The sequence below is a fragment of the Notamacropus eugenii genome, chromosome 3 (assembly GCF_028372415.1).
Source record: "Notamacropus eugenii isolate mMacEug1 chromosome 3, mMacEug1.pri_v2, whole genome shotgun sequence".
In the NCBI taxonomy this organism is placed as follows: Eukaryota; Metazoa; Chordata; class Mammalia; order Diprotodontia; family Macropodidae; genus Notamacropus; species Notamacropus eugenii.
The window spans coordinates 208,654,024-208,681,596 of NC_092874.1; the positions used below are offsets into that span (position 1 = coordinate 208,654,024).

General features: G+C 36.7%; 1 protein-coding gene and 1 long non-coding RNA gene across 5 annotated transcripts in view; one reads left to right on the top strand and one right to left on the bottom strand.

Annotated features, from left to right (window-relative positions):
• The window catches only part of LOC140533869 (prostaglandin-E(2) 9-reductase-like), a 70,329-nt gene extending 64,975 nt beyond the window's left edge, over positions 1-5,354 (top strand). For 3 of the 4 annotated variants that reach the window (XR_011977088.1, XR_011977087.1, XR_011977089.1), the window contains one exon: positions 964-2,478. Coding sequence is in view for 1 of the 4 variants with exons in the window: in XM_072654201.1 (XP_072510302.1) it covers positions 3,818-4,906 (1,089 nt within the window). In the remaining 3 variants the exon portion in view is untranslated. Of the gene's footprint in view, positions 1-963 lie in introns of all 4 variants that reach the window. The other variant, XM_072654201.1, reaches the window with a different exon arrangement.
• The window catches only part of LOC140533873 (uncharacterized), a 49,874-nt gene that overhangs the window by 16,644 nt on the left and 5,657 nt on the right, over positions 1-27,573 (bottom strand). The window contains exon 2 of the long non-coding RNA XR_011977090.1: positions 15,167-15,282. This is a non-coding gene — a long non-coding RNA (uncharacterized lncRNA). The remainder of the gene's footprint in view (positions 1-15,166; positions 15,283-27,573) is intronic.

Here is a 27,573-nt window from a genome sequence, read left to right on the forward strand (position 1 = left end):
AAATCTATTTTGCCCTACAGGAAAAAAGAAGGGAGGGAGATAAGAGAAGGTTGGTGGTGGTAATAGAAGGAAGTACAGATTGAGGGAATGGAGAGAATGTACATTGGGGTGGGGGAAGGGAGAGATGGGGAGAAAATTTGGAACTCAATATCTTGTGAAAGTGAATGTTGAAAACAAAAATAAATTAATAAGAATAATTAAAAATAAAATCAAAAAGCTTCAAATGAAAAAAGAATATATCTTGATCATGTGATTATACTATTGATGAGATAAAATTATATGGTAACAGAGGGGAATGAAGGACATCTATGATACACAGAATGCAAATGAGAGTATGCCCATGTATTTCATCACCTATTGGGAACCTGTTTGCACTAAAATATTGAACTCCTCTGAAGATTGCTATTTGGAAACAATATGATGACAAGTTGAGAAGCTTCAAGGGCAAGTTGCACTTGGTCAGAAGTGGTCGGTTTGCTGTAGTAGCCACTAAGAAATCATTGTGTGTTTGACGGCTTTGAATTTTTTTCAAAAACAAACCTATACTATTTTAACCAAATATATGCTTGTTATCTCAGGGGAAAATATGTTTGTAAGAAATTTTATGTAATTATTTGCTATCTAAAGCAGAATTAAAATTTTTAAACATGAACCTGTTGGACCAGTATCCTGAATCCCCAAGGACTTCATGGACAGTTAAATGGAAACTTGTAAATTAAGGGGAAGTCTACAACTCCAAAAGAAAGAGTTAAGAAAGTGTGGCTCTATTCACCAGAAGATGGGGACTATCAAATGGGAGTAGCTAATTTTCACCTAGTAAAAGCACCTCCAACACCAGAACAGAGTTACAAGAGTCTCAGTGGAGAGTGTGACTGATTCTGTCAGTTGAGTTACCTGTTCCAGTCTGAGGTGCTATGAGCAGATCCTTCTAATATTATAGTAATATTCTCTCTTCCCTGGCAGGTGTTTGAGTTCCAGTTGACTCCAGGAGACAAGGAAGTCATTGATGGCCTTAGCAAAAACCTTCACTTCCTGTGCCCTCATCAGTGAGCTTTCACTCTTAGTATCTTACTTTCTCTCCCAGAGGTCTGTGATTGAAGCGACATGGGGTAGCACTTTAAAGGAAGAAATATTTTTTCAAGTCCTTCACAGAGAAGTTATAAAACCAAATATAATGTTTTACAGTGATCATCAAATCTCCTCCTCCTTTTATCTGAATCAGCGCTCTGGATCTCTCTTGTGCACTTATTATGAACCAGGTATAAAAAAAAAACAACATATCGATAATTGAGGCTCATAGCTAAAATTGCAATAAGGTGTTTGCAACTTCAGTCATTTGTATGCCTTCAGATGTGGCCATTCAGTTCTCTATGTAATCCTACTGTCTCTGTCTTTAATAGAAAAATTGTATTTTTTCATACCTGGATTTTATTATTTTTTGGTGTATAGAGGGTTCCTTTCTTACACTTTGAGTGACCAATCTTCTCCAATATATATGAAGTACATTATATCAGAAACTTAGGTTCTAATAATGTCTCTGATGCTTACTAGCTATGAGACAAAATGAACAAGTCCTTTATCCTCTCTGAATCTCATTATTTTAGAAAATCTTGGGGGAAAAGCGTTTGGATTAGATGATCTTTAAGGACTCTAAATGAGGCTTGAGGGGTGCTCTAGGGCAGAGATTCTGTGAGGATGATCACTACAGCAACACTTTAATAATGCCACGGAGAGGTATAGTCACAGGCATTCAAAGGATAGATGAGGAAAACCGAGTGTGGCTTTCTCCAAACCCATTTCCTGGGAGGATTCTTGTGCTCCCCTATCATTCCTCAGGAAGTGACATTCAGAGAAGCCCCATACCTCTTCCCATGATTGCTTTTATTTTTATTAGATGGCTGGTCCCATGTTAGCCTAAGGATACTGGGAAATTATATAAACAGGATCATTCAAGAAATCATGCTCCATATCCTATGATTTTTTTCTCTTTCAAATTTACGAACTTGTTTATCATGTCTAAAATTAAATTCATATTTTATCCAGGCAGTGCCTACATGCAATATTCCCCTATAACCATCAAGGGCACTGCTATAGAACTTTACAGTCTGGATTTTACTAGAGGAATCTGGTTGGGACATGGTAGCTATATGAGAGAGAGGCTTAATGGTTTTAAAAATATTTCATAAATGTCTCAAGATGTTTGACAACTCACACGAGTGAAGATTCCCAGCCCTAAGGCTTACACCATAGGTGTCATTCTTGACTCCTCAATATCTCTCACCCCACCCCTTCTCATTTTGATTTTACCTTTGTAACATCTTTTGAATGTGTTGCCTTTTCTCCTCTGATACTGGCACTGCTGTAGTGCATCATCACTTCATACTTGAAAGCCGATTGCAATAGCCTTTTGATGAGTCTGCTTGCCTTAATTCTCCTCCCATTCCAGTCCATTCTTCATTAAACCATGATGTTGTTAAACCCTCATGGCTCTCTGTCATCTCCAAGTGCATACACAAAATTCTTTGTTCGGCACATAGAATCCTTCATAATCTACTTCCCCCCTCCCACCTTTCTCATCTTCTCCTACTTTACTCCTTGCCATGTGCTCTTCAATCCAGTGATATGGGCCTGTGGATGAGGCATGCCATCTTAGCCTCTGGATGTTTTCTCTGGTTCTCCTCCATTTTGGGAATACAGTTCCCCTTACCTCTGAATCCTGGCTCTATGGCTTTCTTTACATGTCAATTAGAATTCTACCTTCTCCAGGGAGCCTTTCCCAGCCTCTAAATTCTAGTGCCTTCCTGCTTTTTAAAAATCTCCCCCCTCCCACATAATAATATTTTATTTTTCCCATTTACATATAATGATAGTTTTCAACATTCACTTTTATAAGATTTTTGAGTTCCAGTCTTTTTTTTCCCTCTCCTTCCCCTTCGTCAAGGCAGAACACAATCTGATATTACTAACAAAACTCAGAAGAAGATGTACAAAGAGAAATGTCATTTAAAATAATTGTAGGAGGAGCCAAGATGGTGGAGTAGAAAGACGCACATACACATAGCTCCGAATCCACAACCCATAGAACGGCTATAGGGAAGTAACTCACTGCGAATTCTGCACCCAGAAGCCATGGAACATTGGAACGAGGGAGATTTCTCTTCCAGAGTGACCTGCAAACCTCTCACGGGGGTCCTTCGCGCTGTGGACAGGGCGCCGGGACTGGGAGCTGAGTGCAGCTCTGCCACAGCTGCAGCACCGAGAGGAAAAGATCCGAGTGGGCTTCAGGGACAGGATCTCCAGCGGCCATGCGGGTCCCTCCACCCACAGAGGGACCTGCAAACCTCTCGCAAAAGGTCCGCCGCGCTGCAGATGGGGAGCCCAGCAGCCGCAGCAACCCGAGAGGTACAGATCTGAGCAGGCTTCAGGGACAGGATCTCCAGCGGCCACAGGTCCCTCCACCCACAGGTGACGGGGTCAGTGAGAGAGTCTCTTTGGCGGGTCGAGAGAGGACTGGGGTGCCCCCATAACTCAGGCCCCCTCCCCAGGAGGTAGAAGCTGAGAGGCGGCTGCAGACCGGGGCTCCCCAAGCAAGAAGGTCTGTGCATAAACCCCCTGAGGGAACTGAGCCTGAGAGGTGGCCCTGCCCCAACCTGACCACCTGAACTTAATCTCACACTGAATAGCAGCCCTGCCCCCGCCCAAAGCCCTGAGGCTGGAAGCAGCATTTGAATCTCAGGCCCCAAACGCTGGGAGGGGGGATCAGGAGGCGAGGTGGGTGTGAGGAGAATATTCAGAGGTCAAGTCACTGGCTGGGAAAATGCCCAGAAAAGGGAAAAGAAATAAGACTATAGAAGGTTACTTTCTTGGTGAACAGGCATTTCCTCCATTCCTTTCTGATGAGGAAGAACAATGCTTACCATCAGGGAAAGACACAGAAGTCAAGGCTTCTGTGTCCCAGCCCACCCAATGGGCTCAGGCCATGGAAGAGCTCAAAAAGAATTTTGAAAATCAAGTTAGAGAGGTAGAGGAAAAGCTGGGAAGAGAAATGAGAGACATGAAGTCAAAGCATGAACAGCAGATCAGCTCCCTGCTAAAGGAGACCCAAAAAAATGTTGAAGAAAATAACACCTTGAAAACTAGCCTAACTCAATTAGCAAAAGAGGTTCAAAAAGCCAATGAGGAGAAGAATGCTTTCAAAAGCAGAGTTAGCCAAATGGAAAAGGAGATTCAAAAGCTCACTGAAGAAAATAGTTCTTTCAAAATTAGAATGGCACAGATGGAGGCTAAAGACTTTATGAGAAAGCAAGAAATTACAGAACAAAGAGAGAAGAATGGAAAAATGGAAGATAATGTGAAATATCTCATAGGAAAAACAACTGACCTGGAAAATAAATCCAGGAGAGACAATTTAAAAATTATGGGACTACCTGAAAGCCATGATCAAAAGAAGAGCTTAGACATCATCTTGCATGAAATTATCAAGGAAAACTGCCCTGAGATTCTAGAACCAGAGGGCAAAATCAATATTCAAGGAATCCACAGAACACCGCCTGAAAGAGATCCAAAAAGAGAAACTCCTAGGAACATTGTGGCCAAATTCCAGAGTTCCCAGGTCAAGGAGAAAATATTGCAAGCAGCTAGAAAGAAACAATTTAGGTATTGTGGAAATACAATCAGGATAACACAAGATCTAGCAGCCTCTACATTAAGGGATCGAAGGGCATGGAATAGGATATTCCAGAAGTCAAAGGAACTAGGACTAAAACCAAGAATCACCTACCCAGCAAAACTGAGTATACTACTTCAGGGGAAAAATTGGTCTTTCAATGAAATAGAGGATTTTCAAGCATTCTTGATGAAAAGACCAGAGCTGAAAAGAAAATTTGACTTTCAAACGCAAGAATGAAGAGAACCGTGAAAAGGTGAACAGCAAAGAGAAGTCATAAGGGACTTACTAAAGTTGAACTGTTTACATTCCTACATGGAAAGACATTATTTGTAACTCTTGAAACATTTCAGTATCTGGGTACTGGGTGGGATTACACACACACACATGCACACACGCACACATACATAGAGACAGAGTGCACAGAGTGAATTGAAGAGGATGGGATCATATCTTAAAAAAAAATGAAATCAAGCAGTGAGAGAGAAAGATATTGGGAGGAGAAAGGGAGAAATTGAATGGGGCAAATTATCTCTCATAAAAGAGGCAAGCAAAAGACTCATTAGTGGACGGATAAAGAGGGGAGGTGAGAGAAAAACATGAAGTCTACTCTCATCACATTCCACTAAAGGAAAGAATAAAGTGCACACTCATTTTGGTATGAAAACCTATCTCACAATACAGGAAAGTGGGGGATAAGGGGACAAGCAGGGTGGGGGGGGATGATCGAAGGGAGGGCATGGGGAGGAGAGTGCAATTCAAGGTCGACACTCATGGAGAGGGATAGGATCAAAAGAGAATAGAAGTAATGGGGGACAGGATAGGATGGAGGGAAATATAGTTAGTCTGATATAACACGACTGTTATGGAAGTCATTTGCAAAACTACACAGATTTGGCCTATATTGAGTTGCTTGCCTTCCAAAGGGAAGGGGTGGAGAGGGAGGGTGGTAAAGAAGTTGGAACTCAAAGTGTTAGGATCAACTGTCGAGTAATGTTCTTGCCACTAGGAAATAAGAAATACAGGTAAAGGGGTATAGAAAGCTATTTGGCCCTACAGGACAAAAGAGAAGACGGAGACAAGGGCAGAGAGGGATGATAGAAGAGAGAGCAGATTGGTCATAGGGGCAATTAGAATGCTTGGTGTTTGGGGGGGGAGGGGATAAAAGGGGAGAAAATTTGTAACCCAAAATTTTGTGAAAATGAATGTTAAAAGTTAAATAAATAAATGTAATTAAAAAATAAATAAATAAATAAAATAATTGTAGACAATGTAAAATACTTAGGAGTCTACCTGCCAAGGTAAACCCAGGAACTATAGGGAAAAAATTACAAAACACATCACACAAATAAAATCAGATCTAAATATGTGGAATAATATCAGTTGCTCATGTGCAGTCTGTGCTATAATTCTACCTAAATTTCCTTCCTCAGTGCCATATCAACCAAACTATAAGAAATTATTGTATTGAGCCGGAAAAATAATAAAAAAATCATCTGGAAAAACAAAAGATCAAGAATATGAAAGGAATTAACGAAAAAAAAAATAAAAGGGAAGATGGCTTAGCTGTACCAGATATGAAACTCCATTATAAAGCAGCAACCATCAAAACTATTTGGTACTGACCAAGGAATAGATTGGTAGATCAGTAGAGTATGTTAGGTGCAGAAGACACACAGTAGTCAATGACTATACTAACCTGCTGTTTGATAAACTAAAAGATTCCAGCATTTGGGATAAGAACTCACTATTTGACAAAAACTGCTAGGAAAAGTAGAAAATAGCATGGCAGAAAGTTGGCACAGACCAACCCTTACATCATATTCCAAGAAGGTCAACATGGATACAAAATTTAGACACAAAGAGAGATACTACAAGCAAATTATGAGAGCAAAGAATAGTTTACCTGTCAGATCTACAGAAAATGGAAGAACTTATGACCAAACAAGAGAGAGAACATTATGAAGTGCAAAATGTATAATTTAGATTACATTAAAAAGTTTTTTTCACAAAGCCAATGCAGCTAATATTAGAAAGGAAACAGGAACCTGGGAAACAATTTTTGCAACCAGTTTCTCTGATAAAGGCCTCATTTCTAAAATATATAAAGAACGGATTCAAATTTAGAAGAATACAAGCCATTCTTCAACTAATAAATGGTCAAAAGATATGAACAGGCAGTTTTCAGATGAAGCAATTAAAGCCATCTATAGTCATATAAAATGTTCTAAATGCGGGCTTCTGAAACTTGGGGTCCAGATCCAGAGCTTAAGAAGCACTTTTTAGAGAAATGCTAATTAAAAAATCTCTTGTATGCCATCTCACACTTATCAGATTGGGTAATATGACAAAAAAGAAAAAATGACAAATATTGGAGAAGATGTGGGCAAATTGGAATTGCATTCATTGTTGGTTATGAACCGATCAAACAATTCTGGAGAGTAATTTGGAATTATGGCCAAAGGGCTATAAAACTGCATACTCTTTGATCCAGCAATACCACTACTATATCTGAGTCCCAAAGAGATCATCAAAAATGGAAAAGGACCGACATGTACAAAAATATTTATAGTGCTTTCCCTCTTTTGATTATTTTCTGTATAAAAAATATTTCTTTGCTTGTGGTCTCTCCCATTAAATTATATGCTCTTCAAGGGCAGATATTGTCCTTTGCTTTTCTTTATATCCCCATTGCTTAGCACAGTGACTCACATATGGTAGGCACAGAAAATGCTTATTGACTGACTGACTTGCTGCATAATGGAATATTTATTATACTATTGATTGCCCTTGGAATATCTCCTCTTTCTGGTTCTATAGAATCAGAATTTAATGGAGTTCATAGTAGAGTCTGGTCAAAGTCCATCATGATACTTATCCTGCTCTAAATTCCCTCTATGCTGTGGGAGCAAAGACTGTTTTGTTGATTGATGTGGAAAAAGATATGCCATAGTTTAGGGAGACAGTGTAAAGATTATAGTGGGAAAAAGAGTATCCTATCTTAAGTTTTAGCTTTGATTCCTCTCTCTGCCACTTCCTACCAGTTTGACTCAGGGGAGGTCTGTTCCCCTCTATTGGCTTCAGTTTCCTGAATCTGACCCTTCCAAATACCCCTTATTATTTTGCCCTTCTTAATGATAATAGTTGACAATTACATGATGATTTATTTATTGCTAAGTCCTTTGTATCCATGGTCTCAAGTGAATCTTGAAATAACCCTGCAAATCAGGTAGGCCAAAAAATTATTCTCCATTTTAAAGACATGGAAATTGAGCTTCTGATACATTATAGTAACTTGCCCATAGTCATACAGTGAGTAATTTAGAGAACCAGAACTTGGATCCAATTTTTCTGATTCCAAAGCCAGGATCTATTACATTTACTGTTCAGTTATGCTTACTGATTCAATTATGTCCTGACTGAGTCATATCTGAGTCTTTGTGACCTCATGTGGAGTTTCCTTGGAAAAGACACTGGAGTGGTTTGCCATTTCTTTCTCTGGGTGTATTTTACAATCCATTTATTTGCCTTGTATCTCAGAAGTTCTTTTATGATTAGGGAACCTAAAGAAAGCCTGCTTGGACCCAAGTCAAGAGGGATCTATAGCTAAGTCCATAGATGTATGTGTGAAAGAAAACAAACCACTACAAAGACTGTATTTCTTAATCTGGATATTTGGGGAAATTTTGTGTGGGAGGAGGTAGGTTGTTGGCTTTGGTGTGTTTGGAGAGATTTCTTTAATGCATAAGACTTGTACATGTCTGTTTCTCCCTTTTAGATTCCAATAAATCCTTATAATGATGAATATTAATGAAGTTCTGACTCAGAAGATTTTTGGCCCTGAGGCACTACAATTCTTTCAGAGGTTGTTGATTTTTATGGAAATTAAATCCAGTGTTATAGTTAAGCCATGCATCATGGCTAAGCCTATACCAAGGCATAGGTTAAAGGTATTTGTTATATTATAAGCCCTGCCTTTCCTGTCCCCAACAAGACAGAAACAATGGTACACATTTATGTAGCATTTCAAAATTTATCAGGTACTTTTCATGCAGTAATGCAAGTATTATGCACTTTGGTCCAAGAAAGGTAACCTTTACTCAGAGAAGTTCTATCAGAGCTTGTTTCTGACTCACAGTCTTCCTCTTTTCACAGATCTTACCATTATTCTAAGTACTCAACATTTATGTTGCTATTCCCTCCAAAATCCTAACTACTCAATTCCTTAATCTCCTCAGCTCTCGTGAATGACTTCCTCATTTCACCCTCTATGTAGTGCTGCTCTCCTCGTAGCAGCAGTACCTTTCATTTCTCTACAATTTAATCCCAGCTACTTTCATATCCAGCATGAATGCAGTCATTTCTATAACTCTGGTATGCAGAAAAAAGTCAATCATGTAAATATATTTGTACACATGTATTTATATGATCAGAAATCAATCATTAGTAACTAAGAAAACAATCACATTCTGTGATTACACACAAATATTAAATATATGACGGTTCTCTCAAAACCTGGAAGAACACTAGCCCCTGTAAGCCTTGAGCCTGACAACTATTCATATCTGAGGCAATCTCTAAGGCAAAAATAAATCTTTGAATCTGTGATCTGTCTGTAGTAAAGAAGATATACCTTCAATACTTATTATTCCAGGCATTCTTTAATGATTTTAATAATTAATGTCCAAACAATCCATCAAATAAAAATCTAACATTAAATCTATCAAATAAAAAGCATTCTTTAATGTAGTGCCTATGTTGGATTGCATGCCACCTTGGAGAGAGGAGAAGGGAGGTGGAGAAAAATTAAAATTTATGGAAATGAAAGTTCAAAACTAAAAATAAATTTATTTAAAAATTTTAAAAAATGCATTCTTTATAAAATAAACTTGCAAACATAACAGTAACATATCCATTATTACTGATGTTTAAACTTCTTGCCAGTCAAATATCATCAATTTGGTCTAATGCATTTATCAATCATCTTACATAAAAAATCACTTCATAAATTATCAGTTTAATATTTTATACCAAAAAGCATGATAGCATAATTATACTTTTAATTCTTATTCATAGTTTCTAAGTATATAATTTTAATGTCAAATATCAAATGTTTCTTTCATTAAAGTATGATCTATATATGGACAGTAAAGCATTATGATTATCTCCCTTTAAATGAATCACATTATAATATAGTTTGGATTTATAATCACAAATGATCTCATTCAAAATATAAATTTCCAAAAGACTTTTAGTTGCCACCACCTCAAGTCATAGAGGCAACTGTTTCATTCCAAAGATTTATAGAGAAAGTTTCACATTCTTATCTCCTCTTTAAAATATTTCAGCATTTACAAAAATCTTTACACTCTGATATGGAAAATGTACAGTAAAGGTATTATATTTCAGTTATAAATTTGTTCTCTAATTAGTTTATAATGTCATAAATTTCTACCAACCAGGAGAATAATTTTCTTTCTTTACTTGTCTAACTTTATCTCTGTAAACCCCATCTGACGATTGAAATTACAGAAAGTATCTTGAAGTCGTCTTTTTCTTTTTAAATTCCAAAAATCTTATATTGAGTTAAAAGTCTGAAATGGGAGTAAATCTGGTAATTTAGAAGGAGAGTTTAGCATCAGATTATAGAAAGGTGGGAGTAATTTTTGCAGTTTGAAACTTCATTCATCTTCCCCACCCACCATTCTAAACTCCATTTCTGCATTTTTTTTAACAGACTTTATTGTTCAGTCCGTAAACGCCCAGCCCTGGTCAACAGTTTATCTGATTAATACACACTGGAGCTTCCCTCATTAACCTGGTGTTATCCTTAGTCAATAGGTGTAGGACTGATATTAGGTGAGCTGTTCCTCAATGTCACTCAGTCAATGAAAGGATATTAGGAAATGCGAATCACAACAAAAATAGCTGATAAAAGATTGCCTCTGGGCAAGTCATGTGATTCAACTGGTATCCTTTGTCCTGGATCACAGTACCTTAATCATGAGGATATCAGGATAGCTGCCACTAGACACAGGTGTCCAGTTTATTTCTAATGGCCACATGGAGGTTGAGGAAAATACAGGGAGAGAAAAAAGAGACAGACAGACAGACAAAGCCTGAGACAGAGTATTAATGGCCAAACTTAATCGATGGCTGTATTGCCTTCAGAATCCTTAGGTAATCAATGTTAGAGGACTATTCATTTGCTGAAAATCATGGCTAGACTTGTTCTAAGCCTACTCTGAGAAAATTTTGAGTCAGGTTGTCATATAGCCCTCTATTTTACATAGAGTTTAAAGAGATGAACAAATATTTCATTCCATTGGTTTCCTAATATTACTCCCCTGGTTCTCACCATACAGATTAAGCCCATCTAGGTCAGACCTGCCCTACTTTGGACTCCTCAAACTGACCATCAGAGATCCCACTTCTGACACCAAAACTTTTTGCAAGAGAAGAACCAAGAGCTAAAAAAAAAAAAATTTAGAGCTTTATTAAATCATCTAGCTGGGAGAGAGCTGAAAAAAGGTGATCTGCTCCCCCAAATCTCTTGAGTATATTATAGGATTATATTGAATTCAAAAGAGAAACGAGGAAACAACAATTGATTTGTCAGCACAGAGGCAGTTTCTAGATAAGACACATGGGTTTATCAAGGTGCATAAAAGGAGAAAACTCCTCATACCAATGTGTGGATTTGCCTCCACTGGAAGGTTTCTAGTCAGTGTCCTGCAGTCCTGAGTTAAGCATAATCTACTCTCTAAGCAACAGGTTTGGTCTCTCAGCCACATGGGGCTAAGTTTAGACAGCGCAATAAAGATTTCCCATAACATCATGTGTCTTCCTTATATGCCAATCTCATTTCTTTTCAGTTTGTTTACTCAATTCACCCTCCAGTCCAAGGATGCCCTGGTGGTTGAAACACTCCCAGAAGAGCTTATATCCTCTTGATTGAGAAATTCTGCACCATACCTACTTATAACAAACATTTGAGTCCACTACTTCAGACCTAGATAAATATAAGCAAAAACTGAAGAAATGAAAAATTAAAGACTTGAATAGAATTTTAGAAAAGTTAGATATCATGTGCCTCTTGAGATTGCTGAATGGAAATAAAAACGTGTATAGATATAATTCCATTGTATATGATGCATTCACAAGTTCACTATATATTAGGGCATTAAAACTTCACAAACAAATGCAGAAAAAAAAACCCACATCTTTAATGGTCTCTGGTGCAATATAAATATTTAACAAGGAATAATGAAAAAATTATTTAATTTTGGACTAAATACCTTGTCTTGAAGAATAAGTGGATGGAAGAAGAAATCAGAGGAATAACATCATTAATTTCATTGAGGGAGCAAGGCAGCACAGTGAGTAGAATACCAGCCTGCAGTCAGGAAGACCAAAGTTGCAATCTGGTCTCAGACACATACTAGCTATGTAATGCTGGGTAAGTCATTTAACTAACATTTGCCTTTGTTTCCTCATCTATAAAATGAAGATAGCAGCACCTATCTTGATGAGTTGCTATGTGGATCAAATGAGATATTTGTAAAAGTACATAGCATAGTGTCTGGCACATAGGAGGCATTATATAAATGCTTTTTTTTTTCCTTTCCTTTCCCTTCATTAAAGATAATTATGATAAGGCAATATACCATAATTTGGGGGGCATAGCCAAAGCAGTCCTTATGGAAAAATATCTCTCTATACAGTTTAATCAGTGAAAGGGGAAAAGAGAAGATTAATGAATTTAGCATGTAGTTTAAAAAAACTTGGAAAACCACTAAGTTAAAAATCTTCATTTAGATTGCAAAATAGAAATCCTGAAAATCAAAGAAGGGACTAACAAGATTGAAAGCAAAAAAAAAAATTAAGATTGGGAGCTTTTTGTCTCATTAAAAGATCAGTAAAATAAATAAAATATTAACTACCTCAGTTTTTGAAAAGGAAAGAAAATCAAATTATCAATATCAAAAATGAAAAAGATGCGTTCACAATGAATGAAGAAATAGTTAAGAAGTATTTTGTTGAGTTATATACAAATTAAAATTACAATCTAAAAAAAAGATTATTTACAAAATATAAAATGCCTAGATTAACAGACTAAGAAATAGAGGACTTAACCCAATCCTAATATATCTGTGTGTGTGTATGTGTGTATGTATATACATATATGTGTGTATATGTGTGTGTATATATATATATATAAATATAAACTGAACAAGCCATAAATGAACTTGCAAATTAAAAAAAAAAAAACCCTTATGTGAGTTATATCAATTCATTCCAATATTACATTGTTTGAAAAAAAGGAAAAGAAGGGGTCCTAACAAATTCTTTCTATGAAAAATAAGATCCTAATATCTAAACCAAAAACAGACAATACAGATGGGGTTGGGGGGGGCGGGGAGAGAACTATAAATCAAATGTTAGTAAGGAGGCTATAGAAACATATCTCAAAGATTGCACACTGTGACCAGGTAGGATTTATACCAGTTACATCAGCAAACTATAAGCATAATTGAACATTGATTGTTTCAGTAGATGTAGAAAAAGCTTTTTATATGCTTACACATCCAGCCCTGTTAAAAGTAAACACTAGAAAGCAAAGTAATAAATGAATCTGTTCTTGAAATGATAAGTAATATCTACCTAAAACAAAAAGCCAACATTATCTGTAATGAAGTTTTCCCAATAAGCATAATAAAAGCAAAGAGGAAAGCAAGGATGTTCATTGCTATTCAGTGTAGTGTTAGAAATGCCATCTATAGCAATAATATAAAACGAAACTGAGGGAACAAGCACAGACAAAGAAGAAAATAACCACTTTTTATAGATGGTATGTTGGTTTACTTAGAGAACACTAGAGAGTTTACAGAAAAATTGTTGAATCAATATCTTTGGAAAAGTTGAAGGATATAAAATGATCCCTATATAAATAACTGGAATTTCTATAATTTATTTTTAAAAATCCAGCAGGAAGACAGAAAAAGAAAGTCTATTTAAAGCAACAACAGAGGGGTCACATGATCAACCAGGTAGAGGATGATCACTCAAAAAATAAAAGTTTATTAAGCACCTACTATGTACCAAACTCGGTGCTCAGTGTTGAGGATACAAAATGAAGCATATGAGGAACTTATAATCTAATGGACGACACAATATGTAAACAAATCTATGGAAAGCAAGCTATATGCAGGATAAATAGGAAATAGTTAACAGAGAGAAGTCACTAGAGTTAATGGGAGTGATATGAGTGAAGATCCAGCAAAGGAGGCAAAGAAGGATACTGGATGGGTAAGAGAACCAAGAGAAATGTCAGAAAATTCCAGGGTGGGGAAAATATTCAGGAGGTCATTAATACTGTCAAAGACTGAAGACAGTTCAAGGAGAAAAGAATGTATAAATCAATTGAAGTCAACAAGCCTGTATTAAGCACTTATGCACAGGGACTAGAAAAACCAAAAAAAGAAAAGAAAAAGAAAAAGAAAGAACAACAGTCTCCTCTATTTTTTTCTCTGTCTGACTGTCTCCCTGCCTGTCTGTCTGTGTTTGCATCTCTCTCTCTCTCTCTCTCTCTCTCTCTCTCTCTCTCTCTCTCTCTCTCTCTCTCTCTCTCTCTCTCTGTCTCTCTCTCTCTCTCTCTCACACACACACACACACACACACACACATACACACCATCATCATCATCATCATCATCATCATCATCATCATGGGATCATGAAAGTGAATCTTCATTTAGTAGGGCAGGAAGTTTGGGGATTCCACCCCATTCATGTGTGTGTTCATCCTTCATAGCCAAAGAAGACCATGCCATCAGAGAAATAATGACATGACTTGCACTTGACTTTGTTTTGAGTGAGGGAGGGCTGTGCAGGTCACCAGCCTCACTTCTCCTTCAGAGCCGCCTGAATCCAGTGACCAGATATTCATCAGGATGACTGGAGAGGACCCAAAATGAGACAATTGGGGTTAAATGACTACCCAAGGTCACACAGTTAGTGAGTGTCAAGTGTCTGAGGTGAGATTTGAACTCAGATCCTCCTGACTCCTGCGCAGGTGCTCTATCCACTGCACCACCTAGCTGCCCTACTCCATTTATGGCTCCTTTCCGATAGGTGTTATTTTATTCAATGTATTTTTATCCTCAGTACATTCTTTGGAACATAGTAGGTGCTTAATAAATCTTCATTGATTGACTGCTATAAAATATAATAAGCCTCAGAGAAATGCAGACGAGAGCTTACATCTAAATAAGCAAATCACTTCTACTCCATGAGAATATCATTGTTGCTAGATGTCTGGAGCAAGAGGAAATCTTAGTTGACTTCAAGTAAGCTAACACTGAAAATAGGTTGTCTTTATGTTAGTGTAATTAATGATTTATCCTAGGCAATTGGAGAAAATTGATTCTTATAGAAGATTAAGGACCAAAAAGACATTTTTATCCACTGGTAAATTTTCTTAACTCATTTACAAACTCACCTGGTTATTTACTAGCTATCCATAAATCACACTTGTTCAAGTTTTTCACTCTGTGGTTGAAGTTCGAGACCCCAATAGCTTTCAGCAGTCCCTTACTCTGCATCACTCAACATAGCCTAGAAGAGGACAGATATTCCATTTAGCATATAGAAGATGCTGTTTTGTAGTTGATAGGACAGTGAATTTAAAAGAAAAAGCAATTGACCTGAATTTGAGCCCCAACTCTGATACGTCCTATGTGTGTAATCCTAGGTAAGTCACTTTGCACTGTTTAGCTACCTCATCTGTAAAATAGGGATAATAATACTTGTAATAACTGCTTTGCAACATTATTGTGAAGAAAGAGCTCTGTAAACTTTAAATCCTTACATAATATGCTTTTCTTTGTAGATAGGGCCAGGAATAGTGGTAACATTCAATTCAATCTAATTCACCAAAATTTATTAATCACTTATTCTTGCAAGGCACGGATCAACATAGTGAATAAAACTCTAGGCCATGGAATTAGGAAGGTCTGGTTTTAGGTCCTGTTTCTGGCACATACTGACCATGTAACTTAATCTCTCCATACTACAGGAAACTCTGAGTCTGTCAGCTATCAATGAATAGTTGAAGGAAGTTTTCAACATGAGAGAGTTCCACACGCTGGTGAAATAATAGGTCTGGACCAAAAATGTATAAGGTACTGTGCTAGCTATTGGGGAAATAAACACACATGCACACACATAGACACACAAACACACACACACACACACACACACACATTCTTGTCATCACTAAGCAAACTGACCCTCTATAACTTCCATACAAAGATCTCTATTTTAGGAACTATGGGGATGAAGATGGAATACAAGAGAAATAGTAGCTCCTGTTCTTAAGAGATCTACCTCATTGTTTTACTGTATAACTCTAGAGTGGGGAAACACAAATATTAGGCAGATAAGTTAATACAAGATTGTTGTGGTTAGAGAGATCAACTGTAGTTGTTGGGAGGGGCTGGAGTATGATTAACTCACCCTAGATATCCTTCCTCCTCCATACTGTGACTTTCCCCATCATGGTTTTGATATATCTTAGATTGGTATAAGAAATTTAATGGGAATTTTGGGGGAGTTTTGTGGAAGTTGCAGAGGACACTTGGAGCCCAGCAGATGACACAGAAAATCTCCTAAATGCTTAAAATATATGTATAGTATTTCATTTTTAATGCCATAATAATTCAGACTTCTCTGTTATGAAGGGAGAGCCAAAAAATTTTTACAGATTATCCAAATCGTGGGGGTGCCTGCTCCCTTAACCCCCAAGATGTGGAAAGGATACTTATAGTTCTATCCAATCTCTTCAGACTCATAGCACACTACTACAATATTTGCTACCACTGACAACACCTCTTTCTCTGTGTTTTCCCATCCTTTGGTTTCCTTTGGAGAGAAATATAAAGAAAGTTTAAAAAGTATGCTTCATTGTACACTCAGAATTCATCTGTTCTCTCTCTGGAGGTAGATAGCATTTTTCATCATGGGTCCTTTAAAATTGTCTTGGATCATTATCCTGATCAGAGTAGCCAAGTCTTTCACAGTTGATTATCATTATAGCACACTTAGGGAAAACAAAATCAACATCATCTATGTTCATTAGTTCTACCTATGTACTTTTCAATCACTTGGATTCTGGCATCTGACTTCATGACTGAACTGAAACTATTAACGTTATAGTCATTGGTCATCTCTTAATTGCCAAATCTTTTTACAATTCTTTCCCTTCTTGATCTCTTTGTAGTAGTTGGCATTGTTAATTACCTTCTCTTATTCCTATATTCCTTTATCTTGGGTTTTCCCGACACCTCTGTCTCCTGGATTTTTCTTCTACCTTTCTGATGCTTCTCATTCACTGGATCATAATATATTTTCCTCCCCCTTAACAGAATTGTACATAAGGCTTTGTTCTGAGTTCTTTTCCCTTACTACATACTCATCTTTTCTTTCTTTCTTTCTTCCTTTTTTGCATGCAGAAAGGAAAAATACACTCATAAAAAGGCAAAAAGAAATCAAATCCCATATAACAGAAGGTTACAATTTAATATTGACCCAATTCCATCTCAAGATCCCTTCATTAGAAATCACTCTTCTTGGCAAATGGTATGTGAGTTAAAGGGATGTACAAATTCTGAATAAATGTATGTGAATTGACTTTGGCTCAAATTCTGAAGCAAAAATTAAGTCTCTTTTCCTCATGGTAAAAAATTAACTTTCTCATGGTAAAAATCTAGCTAATGGTGGAGAGGGCTTTTGTTTTATCTTCTTTTCTTTAAAATATTATTGATTTTTAAATTTTATGTTTCTAAATTTTTTTTACCTCCCACCCCTTAACAATGCAAATATTGTGATATCAATTATACATGTGAAATCACATAAAATATTTTTCCAATATTAGCCATATTGTAAAAAAAAAAAAGCACAAAGCTAAAAAAATATTTGCTTTACTCTTCACTCACTTCATCAGTTTTTTCTCTGCAAATAGAAAGATAGCATTTTTTAATCATAAGTGCTTTGGGAATTTCTGGGTTATATTGATAACAGGAAGTAAGTTGCTATCATCATTAGGATATTGTTATTACAGAGTACAATATGTTAAAGGTTCTACTCATTTCACTTTGCATCAGTTCATATAAGTCTTGCCAGATTTTTCTGAAACCATCCTACTTATCATTTCTTATGGCACATTAATATTCCCTCACAATCATTTGTGTTCAGTCATTCTCTAATCGATGGGTATACCCACACTTTCCAGTTCTTTGCTACCACAAAAAGAGCTGCTATGAATATTTTTGTACATAAGGGTCATTTTCCATTTTCTTTGATCTCTTTGTGGTACAGACCTAGTAGTGGTATTACTGGGTCATAGCTTTATCGCCCTTTGAACATAGCTCTAACTTGTTCTCCAGAATGGTTGGACCAGTTGACAATTCTACCAACAGTGAGTTAGTATCCCTATTTTCCTGAAGAATCAGCTTTTAGTTTTAACAATTTTATATTCTTTTTGTTTTCCATTTTATCCTTCCCTATTGAAATATGAGGACACCTGTTTGCATGTAAAGTGCTTAGCACAGTGCCTGGCACATGGTGGATGCTGTATAAATGCTTATACTCTTCTCTTCCCCTTCTCCTTTCTTCTGTTGTGTTTATTGGGTGCAGTAAATACTGAGTACATTGTTGTGTGACATGAAATGACACTAAAAAAGTTAGCTGACATTAGGCTACTTTGGTAGAAGCTTAGTGTCATATCATACTTTCCCCTGATCATATCACAACTAGAATATTGTGTTAAGTTCTGAATACCAGAGTAAGGAAATCATGATAGTCTATGACTAGAAATCAGTACCCATCATGTGGGAGCACTGAAGTTATTAATATAATATTTAAAGGGGGAAGGGATCCACCTGTAAGGCATATAACGATTTAATGTGGGTGTGTTTCTCTTTGAGGAATGGGACATAGAAGAATGAGGTGCAGATGGGAGCAGGGCTGGATCCCAGAGCTTCTAATTTAGATGTAAAACCCTTTCCTTACATCATTCCTACTCTCACTCCCTCCAACCACTTGAAGGAAATGCAAGGGATTCAGGGAAGGGTTTCCCTTTGGGGACCAGAAATTTTTCAGCCTCTTTATAAAAATCAGTTAGGTCATAGTTGAAATCTTCATTTATACACAACTAATATCAAGAGAAACATCAACACTTTAACATGACAAGATTGATTATCCCAGAATCCCAGGTAACTTTCCCTTAGTAATGTTCAATGCAAATGCACGTGGAACATACATGTTCTTTACAAAATATCTCTTGACAAAGTGCTTCAACAACTAAATGTTTAAATGATATTGCATGCATATTCATCAAACACAAGAAATTACCATAAATAGACAAAAAGGCTAGCTAGCCACAACAATATCACTAGATACATAAAACACAATTATCAATGTAATCAATAGGTTATGTACAACTAAAGATTAAATAGAACAGCACATAGTTGATGGATGATGTTATACTACAAGCATAACAGAAGTACAGAAAGAAATAAACATAAAAATAATAACACAGAAACATAACTCAATCATGCAGTAATTATCATATACATCAATAAACATATATATTGATATGTAAGTGACTTTGGGGCAAACCCTAGCATTACCACTTGTCTATATGAGTAACTCCTTCCCATTCACCTGTAACATTCCCAGTTAGTCTGGTCACAGTTCAAATGAGTCAACTGCCTTTGCGACTTGCCAACCTCTCTGCCCAAGCTGGTTCATAGTACAAGTTGATCATCCTCATCATCATAGCTATAGGCCTACTTTCCCAAACCTGAACATACACTGAAGAGCCAGATTGTCTATCAGTATATTTATGACCTGCACCTTTTATTGGTATTTTAATAGCACCTCTAAGTAAAGTTGTAGGCAAAATAATAATTGCTTTTAGGGTTTGTTTAAGGCAAGTTTGTCAGGTATCTGATGTCCTGAAAATGTCATATGCTGAGGCAATATCTGTTTCAGATAGTCTAAGTACAACTGGTGGGCAGTCTTTTGGTCACAGTTCATTGTGGTAAAAGTCTAGTACTTCTTTCCACTTGCCCATTAGAAAGTGGAAGTAGTCCTTTTGTAGACAACATTATATTATAGATTATAGTTATATTATAGATTATAATGAATTATCTTATCTGGGTCATCCCCATCCCTGAAGCTATTTTTAAACAGAACAGTTCCCTAACATCTCCAAACCTTTGTGAAGGTTAACTTTTCATTTTTCTGCTAACTTGTTTGTTCCTTAAACACCAAAGTTTCTTATTAGAATTCTTTTTGTTGCTTTTGAAAATGGATTTGGGCATCATGTATCTTCTGGTTAATTAAATTAGTTTCTAACTTTCTTGGTATAGGACAGCTTCAAGTATTCCAGGGAGGTCTCTGTGTGCAGGACAAAATGCTTAATTAAATCTGCAAAGGTCAGCGTAATCTGCACGTGTGATACTGTTGGCTATGTCTTTGAATGCTTGTTCACATATATCTGTCTATCAATTTCCAAATGACTTCCAATTTAACACTTCTTCAAAAAGAGTTATAAATTATTAACTAGAAAATCATGAATAAATATGAATATTTGCAAATCCAATAAGGCTAGAAAATAAGAATTTTATATGAAGCTATGAATCTATTACAGATAAGTTTTAAAATATATTAAATTTAACACAGTAATATGCACTGATTGTGTGTTCCCTTCTGGTTTTTTTTTTCTGTTTTTAAATGTTTCCTTGTTACTATTTTCTTTCTTCTTATTTCATTACTATCATTACTACCAACTATTTTCAAAAATCCCCTCTTCCAATGAAACCTCCCTATCGTAACAAAAGTGCATTCAAGCAAAACAAATTTGTATATGAAAATGTATTTGTCCAATTCTGAATCTCTGTGATGTACCAAGAGGACATCATTATTCTGATCAAAGTTCTTAAGTCTTTCAAAAATTGTTACCTTTTATAATGTTATGGTTAAAGTATAAAGAGTTCTTCTGGTTTTGTTCACTTCAGTGTGTATCAATTCATACAATTCTCCCAAGAATTCTCTGAAGCTGTTCATTTCATAATAATATCCTATTTCATTAATATGCCATGATTTGTTCAACCTTTCCCCAAAAGATCAACCAATCAATAAATACTTACAAGTGCTTACTATGTGCAAGGCACTGTACTAAGTGCTGATGATATGTTTGATTTCATCACTAGAAAAAGGCCTCATCACATCCTTTCACCATGTTTCAATTGGAGAATGGTTCTAATTCTTACATATTTATATCAATTCCCAGTTTATTATGGATTTCAGATCTTCCTTACACACATTTGCTATTAAAGATGTTTTTAAACAGTAAATGGATTCCATTCTATTTTTCTTGGTCATCCTTTGCTTTCCAAGAGGATCAATGACATAATAGGAGATATCTTGACTTACATGTGAATTGGATTTAAGTGAGACAAAGTTGCCAGCTTTCCCAGAGGATTTTGTAAAAAAAAAAAAAAAAAAAAAAAAACTGTCGTTACCTCAGTAGTTTTGGCTTTATCAAACATTAGGCTACTTTTTTCATTTGTTTCTCTAGACTATGTGCCTGATCTGTTGTAATGATTGACTTTTCTATTTTTTAAAGCGTTTATCAAATTGTTTTGATTTTTACTGATGTGTAGTATAATTTGAGCTCTAGTACTGGTATGATGCATTCCTTCCAACTTTTTTTCAAAATTTCTTTTGACATTCTTGACTTTTTTCTTTTCTTATGAATTTTGCTTTTATTTTTAAGCTCTACAAAATAATCCTTTGGTTGCTTGATTGGTGTGGCAGAGAATAAGCAAATTAATTTGGATAACATTGCCATTTTTATTCTATTGATATGACCCAACCAAGAGCAATGGCTATCTTTCCATTTATTTGGGTCTGTATTTCTTTAAAGAAAACTTAGTTATACTGATATAGTTTCTGTGTATCTTGTTAGCTAGACTCCTGTGGGTTTTATACATTCTCTAATTTGTTTGGAATTTCTTTTCTAATCTGAAAGAATCATAAGAGTATTAATTCAGAGCTGGAAGATACCTTGAAGATCACTAACCATATTCAGACAAGGAACAAAGCCTAGTTCACAAAGTAGATATGGTTGTCAATAGCTATCTTCTAATGATTTCTCAGTAGGCTGATATGTATTACTTGACAGTATCAGAATAAGACTGATGTTTTTCACAAGAAGACCACTGCATCCTGTAAGTAAATATGAGAATGTTTCTCTTTGGTTTGGTAAAGACTTGAATGTTTCTAAATGGTGGGTGTATTCTCTTGTTTCTGACCTCTCAGAAGATGTTATCTCAATGATCATTACATCATAGACATTTCCAGGCTTGCAAGCTTTTAATTACTATTAGACATTAACACTTTCTAAAAGATATTGCTCCCTATTTAAATTACTCTGAAAAGGATAGAGATTTTATTGACTGTCATTGTCCAAATTCATTAAAAACCAATGATACTCAACTTCCTTCAGGATTCATTTGATATTAAGAATAATCTCTGAGGGTGAATATTTTTAAAATATATTCCCATCATACTACTTTGCTAGAAATTTTAAGAAACATTTTTATCTTGAATTATAGAGAAAGTAAATAATGATACTGTTGATTTCCTAGACTTACAGTGGTGGTTGCTGTCATATGTACCAATCTTCTCTCTCTCTCTCTCTCTCTCTCTCTCTCTCTCTCTCTCTCTCTCTCTCTCTCTCTCTCTCTCCACACACACACACACACACACACACACACACACACACATATATATACATATATATGTATGTATATATATAGATATATATAATTAGTGAGACATTTAGTGAATGGGCTCATGGTTTGTTCCTAGAAGAGTTGATGCTTATGTTGTTGAATACATAATTGCATACTCTAGATCAATAAAATTTGATTGCATACACTGATGTCTTATTAGTGTACTTTCAGTTCTATTAAGCATACATAATACAAATTGGTTTTAGTGTGCACTGTTCATTATACCTCTAACTACTCTTGCACCCTGTATTGTACCCTGCTCTATTCATAATATATCCTTTTTCATTTGATGAATTCATTAACTTGAATGGACTATAATTATTATCTTTATACATACTACAACCAGATCCTATTCCAGTTGTAATCTTTCTTATGAACTCCAGTCTAGCATCATCTGCCTGCTGGACATTTCAAACAATATTTGGGAGGCATCTCCTACTCAGAATGTTCAGAAGAAAATTCATTATCTTTCTTCCAACCCACCTCTCTTCTGAATTTCCTTATTTTTGTTGAGGGTACTGTCATCCTTCCATTCACCTAGGTTTGTAATCTTGGCATGGATCTTTACATGTTTTTCATCTCTCCACATTTCCAAGTAGTTATCTACTTTCCCAAAATCTTTAGCATCTATTCCCTTCTTTACTTACACAGTCACTGACCCCAGTTTAGGCCCTTACCACTTCTCTCCTGGATTGTTTCAATAGCCTTCCAATGAGTCTCCCGGATTTAAACCTCTCCCTAATTCAATCCCTCCTTCAAATAGCTAGCAAAGTGATTTTCTTAAAGGACAGGTCTGAGAAAGTCATCTCCTTTTCAGTAATCTCTAATGGTTCTCTACTACTTTTACAAACAACACAATTATTAACACAGTAGTATATACATGAATTATAATGAAGTTGACAGTCTCTATGTAAGGGGGCATGCTCATTTTTTTCATAGACATGAGGGTGGTATGTGATTAAAAATATTTGAAAGAGGGACTTCCCTGTTCCAGGAGCCAAGATGTTGGAGTTATCAGTAAATGCTATCTCCCTCCCTTTGCTAACCTTGATGAGCCCAGAGAATATCTTCCTAGGAAAAACTCTGGAACAGTGGGAGCAGCTGAAGGGGTAAACAGACTCTTAGCATGTGAGGCTAGGAAGATCACTAAGGAGGGTTGCTCTTGCTGTGGCAGAAGGGGATCAGTGCAGGATCAGAGCTGTCCCAGACAGGCTCACCTCAACAAACCAGGAGAAGATCCTGAGCCCCAGGAGGGGTGAAGCCAGTAACTGCCAACACCAGGACCCCAGGCATGCATCAGCACCCCAGGGGAATTTGGAAGACACTAGGACAGACAAGATCACCAACAGGTGAGCTTGCCTATGCTCTAGGATAACTACAGGGAAACCCAAAAAGACTTCACTTGGCCTCTGCTTTCTGACACCAGCACCAGGTGAGTTGCAGCATTTCAGCTTCTAGCTCAAAGAACCAGAGGCCACAACACACAAAGCCTCAAATTTGGGGCACAAAACACTGTAGGACAGAGTCTCCTGTGCCCCAGATACAGAGATCTAATTTAAAAGTTAGGAAAAGGGTGATTATCATGAGTAAGAAGCTAATCAGAAAAGAAATGACCATAGAATGTTTCTATGGGGACAAGGACGAAAATACAAATATCAAAGAGGTCAGCATTGAGACTGTACCCCCATCTGAAACTTCAGAAGGGAATATGAACTTGTGTGAAGCACAAAGAGCCTTCTTGGAAGAGCTCAGGAAGGATTTTAAAAGCCACATTAGAGAAATAAGACAAAAACTGTCCAGTGACTTTAAAAATATGAAAAAAATCACAGAAGAATTTAAAAGGACAGTTGGACAAATGGAAAAGGAAGTACAAAACCTAATGGGAGAAAATAACTCCTTAAAAGGAACAATTGCACAGATGGAAAAGGAGATGCAAAAGTTAACTGAAGAAAACAATTTGATAAAAATTGGAATTGGGCAAGTAGAAGTTAAAGAATCTATGAGACATCAAGAATCAGTGAAACTGAATCTAAAGAATGAAAAGATAGATGAAAATGTAAAATATTTGATTGGAAAACCAACTGACCTGGAAAATAGATTCAGGAGAGAAAATCTAAGAATTATTGGTCTACCAGAAATTCATGATGAAAAAAAGAGCCTGGACAATATCATCCAAAAAATCATCAAAGAAAATTGCCCAGAAGTCCTAGATCCAGAGGGCAAAATAATAATCGAAAGAATCCACCATTCACCCCCTGAAAGGGACCCCAAACTAAAAACACCAAGGAATATCATTGCCAAATTCCAGAACAATCTAGTAAAGGAGAACATACTGCAGGCAGCCAGAAAGAAAAAATTCAAATATCAAGGAGCTACAGTCAAGATCACACAGGACCTTGCATCTTCTACATTAAAAGACCAAAGGAATTGGAATATGATATTCTGTAAGGCAAAGGAGCTGGGACTACAACCAAAGACTAAGTACCCAGCCAAGTTGAGCATAGTATTTCAGGCAAGAAGATGGACATTCAATGAAATAAGGGATTCCAGACCTTCCTGATGAAAAGGCCAGAACTCAATAGAAAATTCGATCTTCAAACGTAGGTCTCAAGAGAGGCATAAAAAGGTAAGTGAGAAAAAACTTGTTGTGCAACATGAGTAAACTGTTTACATCCCTATAAGGGAAGATGATATTTGTTAATCTTGAGAACTGTATATTTATTATGATACATAAAAGGGATATACATTGATAGAGGGGTGGGTATAAATTAAATGATGTCATGATAATAAATGTGGTAAGGGTGCAAAGGGATTGTAATGGGTGATGTTAAAAGGAGGAGACAAGAAAATATTTGAAAGAGCCCTCCCCTGAACATGCCCCACCTCCAGTCTTTGCACTGCTCCTGGTCCCTTAGTTCTCTCCTTAGTCTCTTTAGGTCTTTGGCACTGGAATAGAATTTACATGCTCTATGTCTTTGCAATCATTGCTTAGGGATACCTGAAAGTTGGTACCAGTTGGTGATGCATTATTGGGAGTGAGTATCAGAGGACTAGATTTTATGGGAAGTACAGTCAGAGCCCTGGGCATCCTGGGTACCCCATCTCTGCTTTGTGCTGCACATCATAGCTTGGTTTCTAATATTTAGTATCCCTCTTGGTGTTTGACTATCCTGAGCTCGAGGGCCTTATACACGTCTATTGCCATGTATGGGGAAGCCATTGGCTCTGAAATCCCATCAGGTACTGAGACTCTTTGAGTACTTGAGACACCCTGTGACAATTCTCTGTGCTGTGCCCCAGTAGGGCCTTGACCAATTCATCTTGGATGCCCTGCTCACCCTTCAGCTGGGCCTAGCACATGGGCTTGACCAGCAAGGTGTACTACCTCCACACTCAGCTTCCAAGAAAGCTTCAGTTACTTGCTGGGCCTCATGATGGAGATTCTGAATGAAATCTATCCCCTGGGGTGAAACTTCTGTCCCTAGGCTCTAAAGGCCTATTTGCCCCTTCCCCTGCCCATTCCAAGTTCTATTCTCTGAAATCCAAGAGCTATCTTCTAGAACTATCTAGAAGAACATGTCTTCTAGATTCCAAGTTCCACTCCTCAACTTGAGGTTTTCACACCTATTCTAATATAAGGGTCCACTCCTTGAAGCCTGAGTTGCACCCTTCTGGGTCCTAGACACTACCACCTCAAACTCTAAGTCTCCTGAATTCCAGGCTCTATTTCCTAGATTCGAAGGTTCCGTCTCTGTGGACTTTAGGCATGGTTCTCAGGATATGATATACAGCTCTTTGGCTTGGGATCCCACCAAGAATCGAAATTCAATATCTCTTAATCCAGAATTCCACTCTTCTATCTAAGGACCCTTCAGTTCAATCTTTTTTTAAAACTATTTATTTACTTTTAGTTTTCAACCTTCACCTCCACAAGATTTTGAGTTCCAAATTTTCTCCCTATCTCTCCCCTCCCTCACCCCAAGACACTGCATTCTGATTACCCTTTCCCCCAATCTGCCCTCCCTTCTATCACACCCCTCCTTTTCCTTATCCCCATCTTCTTTCTTTTGTTGGAGGGCAAGATAGATTTTTATACCCCATTACCTGTATTTCTTATTATCCAGTTGTATGCAAAAACAGTTCTCAATTTTTGTTCCTAAAACTTTGAGTTCCAACTTCCCTCCCTTCCTTCTTCTCCATCTCCAACTGAGAAAGCAAGCATTTCAGTATAGGTTATACATGTGAAGCTATGCAAAAGACTTCCATAATAGTCATGTTGTGGAAGGCTACCCATATTTCCCTCCATTCTATCCTGTCCCTCATTTATTCTATTCTCTTTTTTGACCTTGTCCCACACCTAAAGCATTTACTTCTAATTTTTCCTTCACTTTATTTGCCCTCCCTTTTATCATCTCCCCACCCCCCACTGATTCCCTTTTCTCCTACTTTCCTGTAATGTAAGATAGATTTTCATACCAAATTGAGTGTCCCTGCTATTCTCTCACCTTCCCCTTTTTCCTGGCCATTGAAAAAACTTTTTCTTTCTTCTTTTAGGAAAGATAATTTGCCCCAGTCCATTTCTCCCTTTCTCCTCCCAATATATTCCTCTCTCACTCCCCAATTTTATTTTTTTAGATATCATCCCTTCCTATTTAACTCACCCTCTGTCCTCCGTCTATATGTATATAATCCCTCCAACAACCCAAATACTGAGAAAACTCTCAAGAGTTACAAATATTATCTTTCCATGTAGGAATGTCAACAATTCAACTTTAGTAAGTCCCTTATGATTTCTCTTTCCTGTTTACCTTTTCATTCTTCTCTTCATTCTTGTGGTTGAAAATCAGATAGAAAATCTTTTCATCAAGAATGCTTGAAAGTCCTCTATTTCATTGAATGAACATATTTTTCCCTGAAATATTACAGTTCTATTATAGTTTTGCTGGATAGGTGATTCTTGGTTTTAATCTCAGTTTGTTTGATTTCTAGAATATCATATTCCAAGTCCTGCAATCCCTTAATGTGGAAACTGCTAGATCTTGTG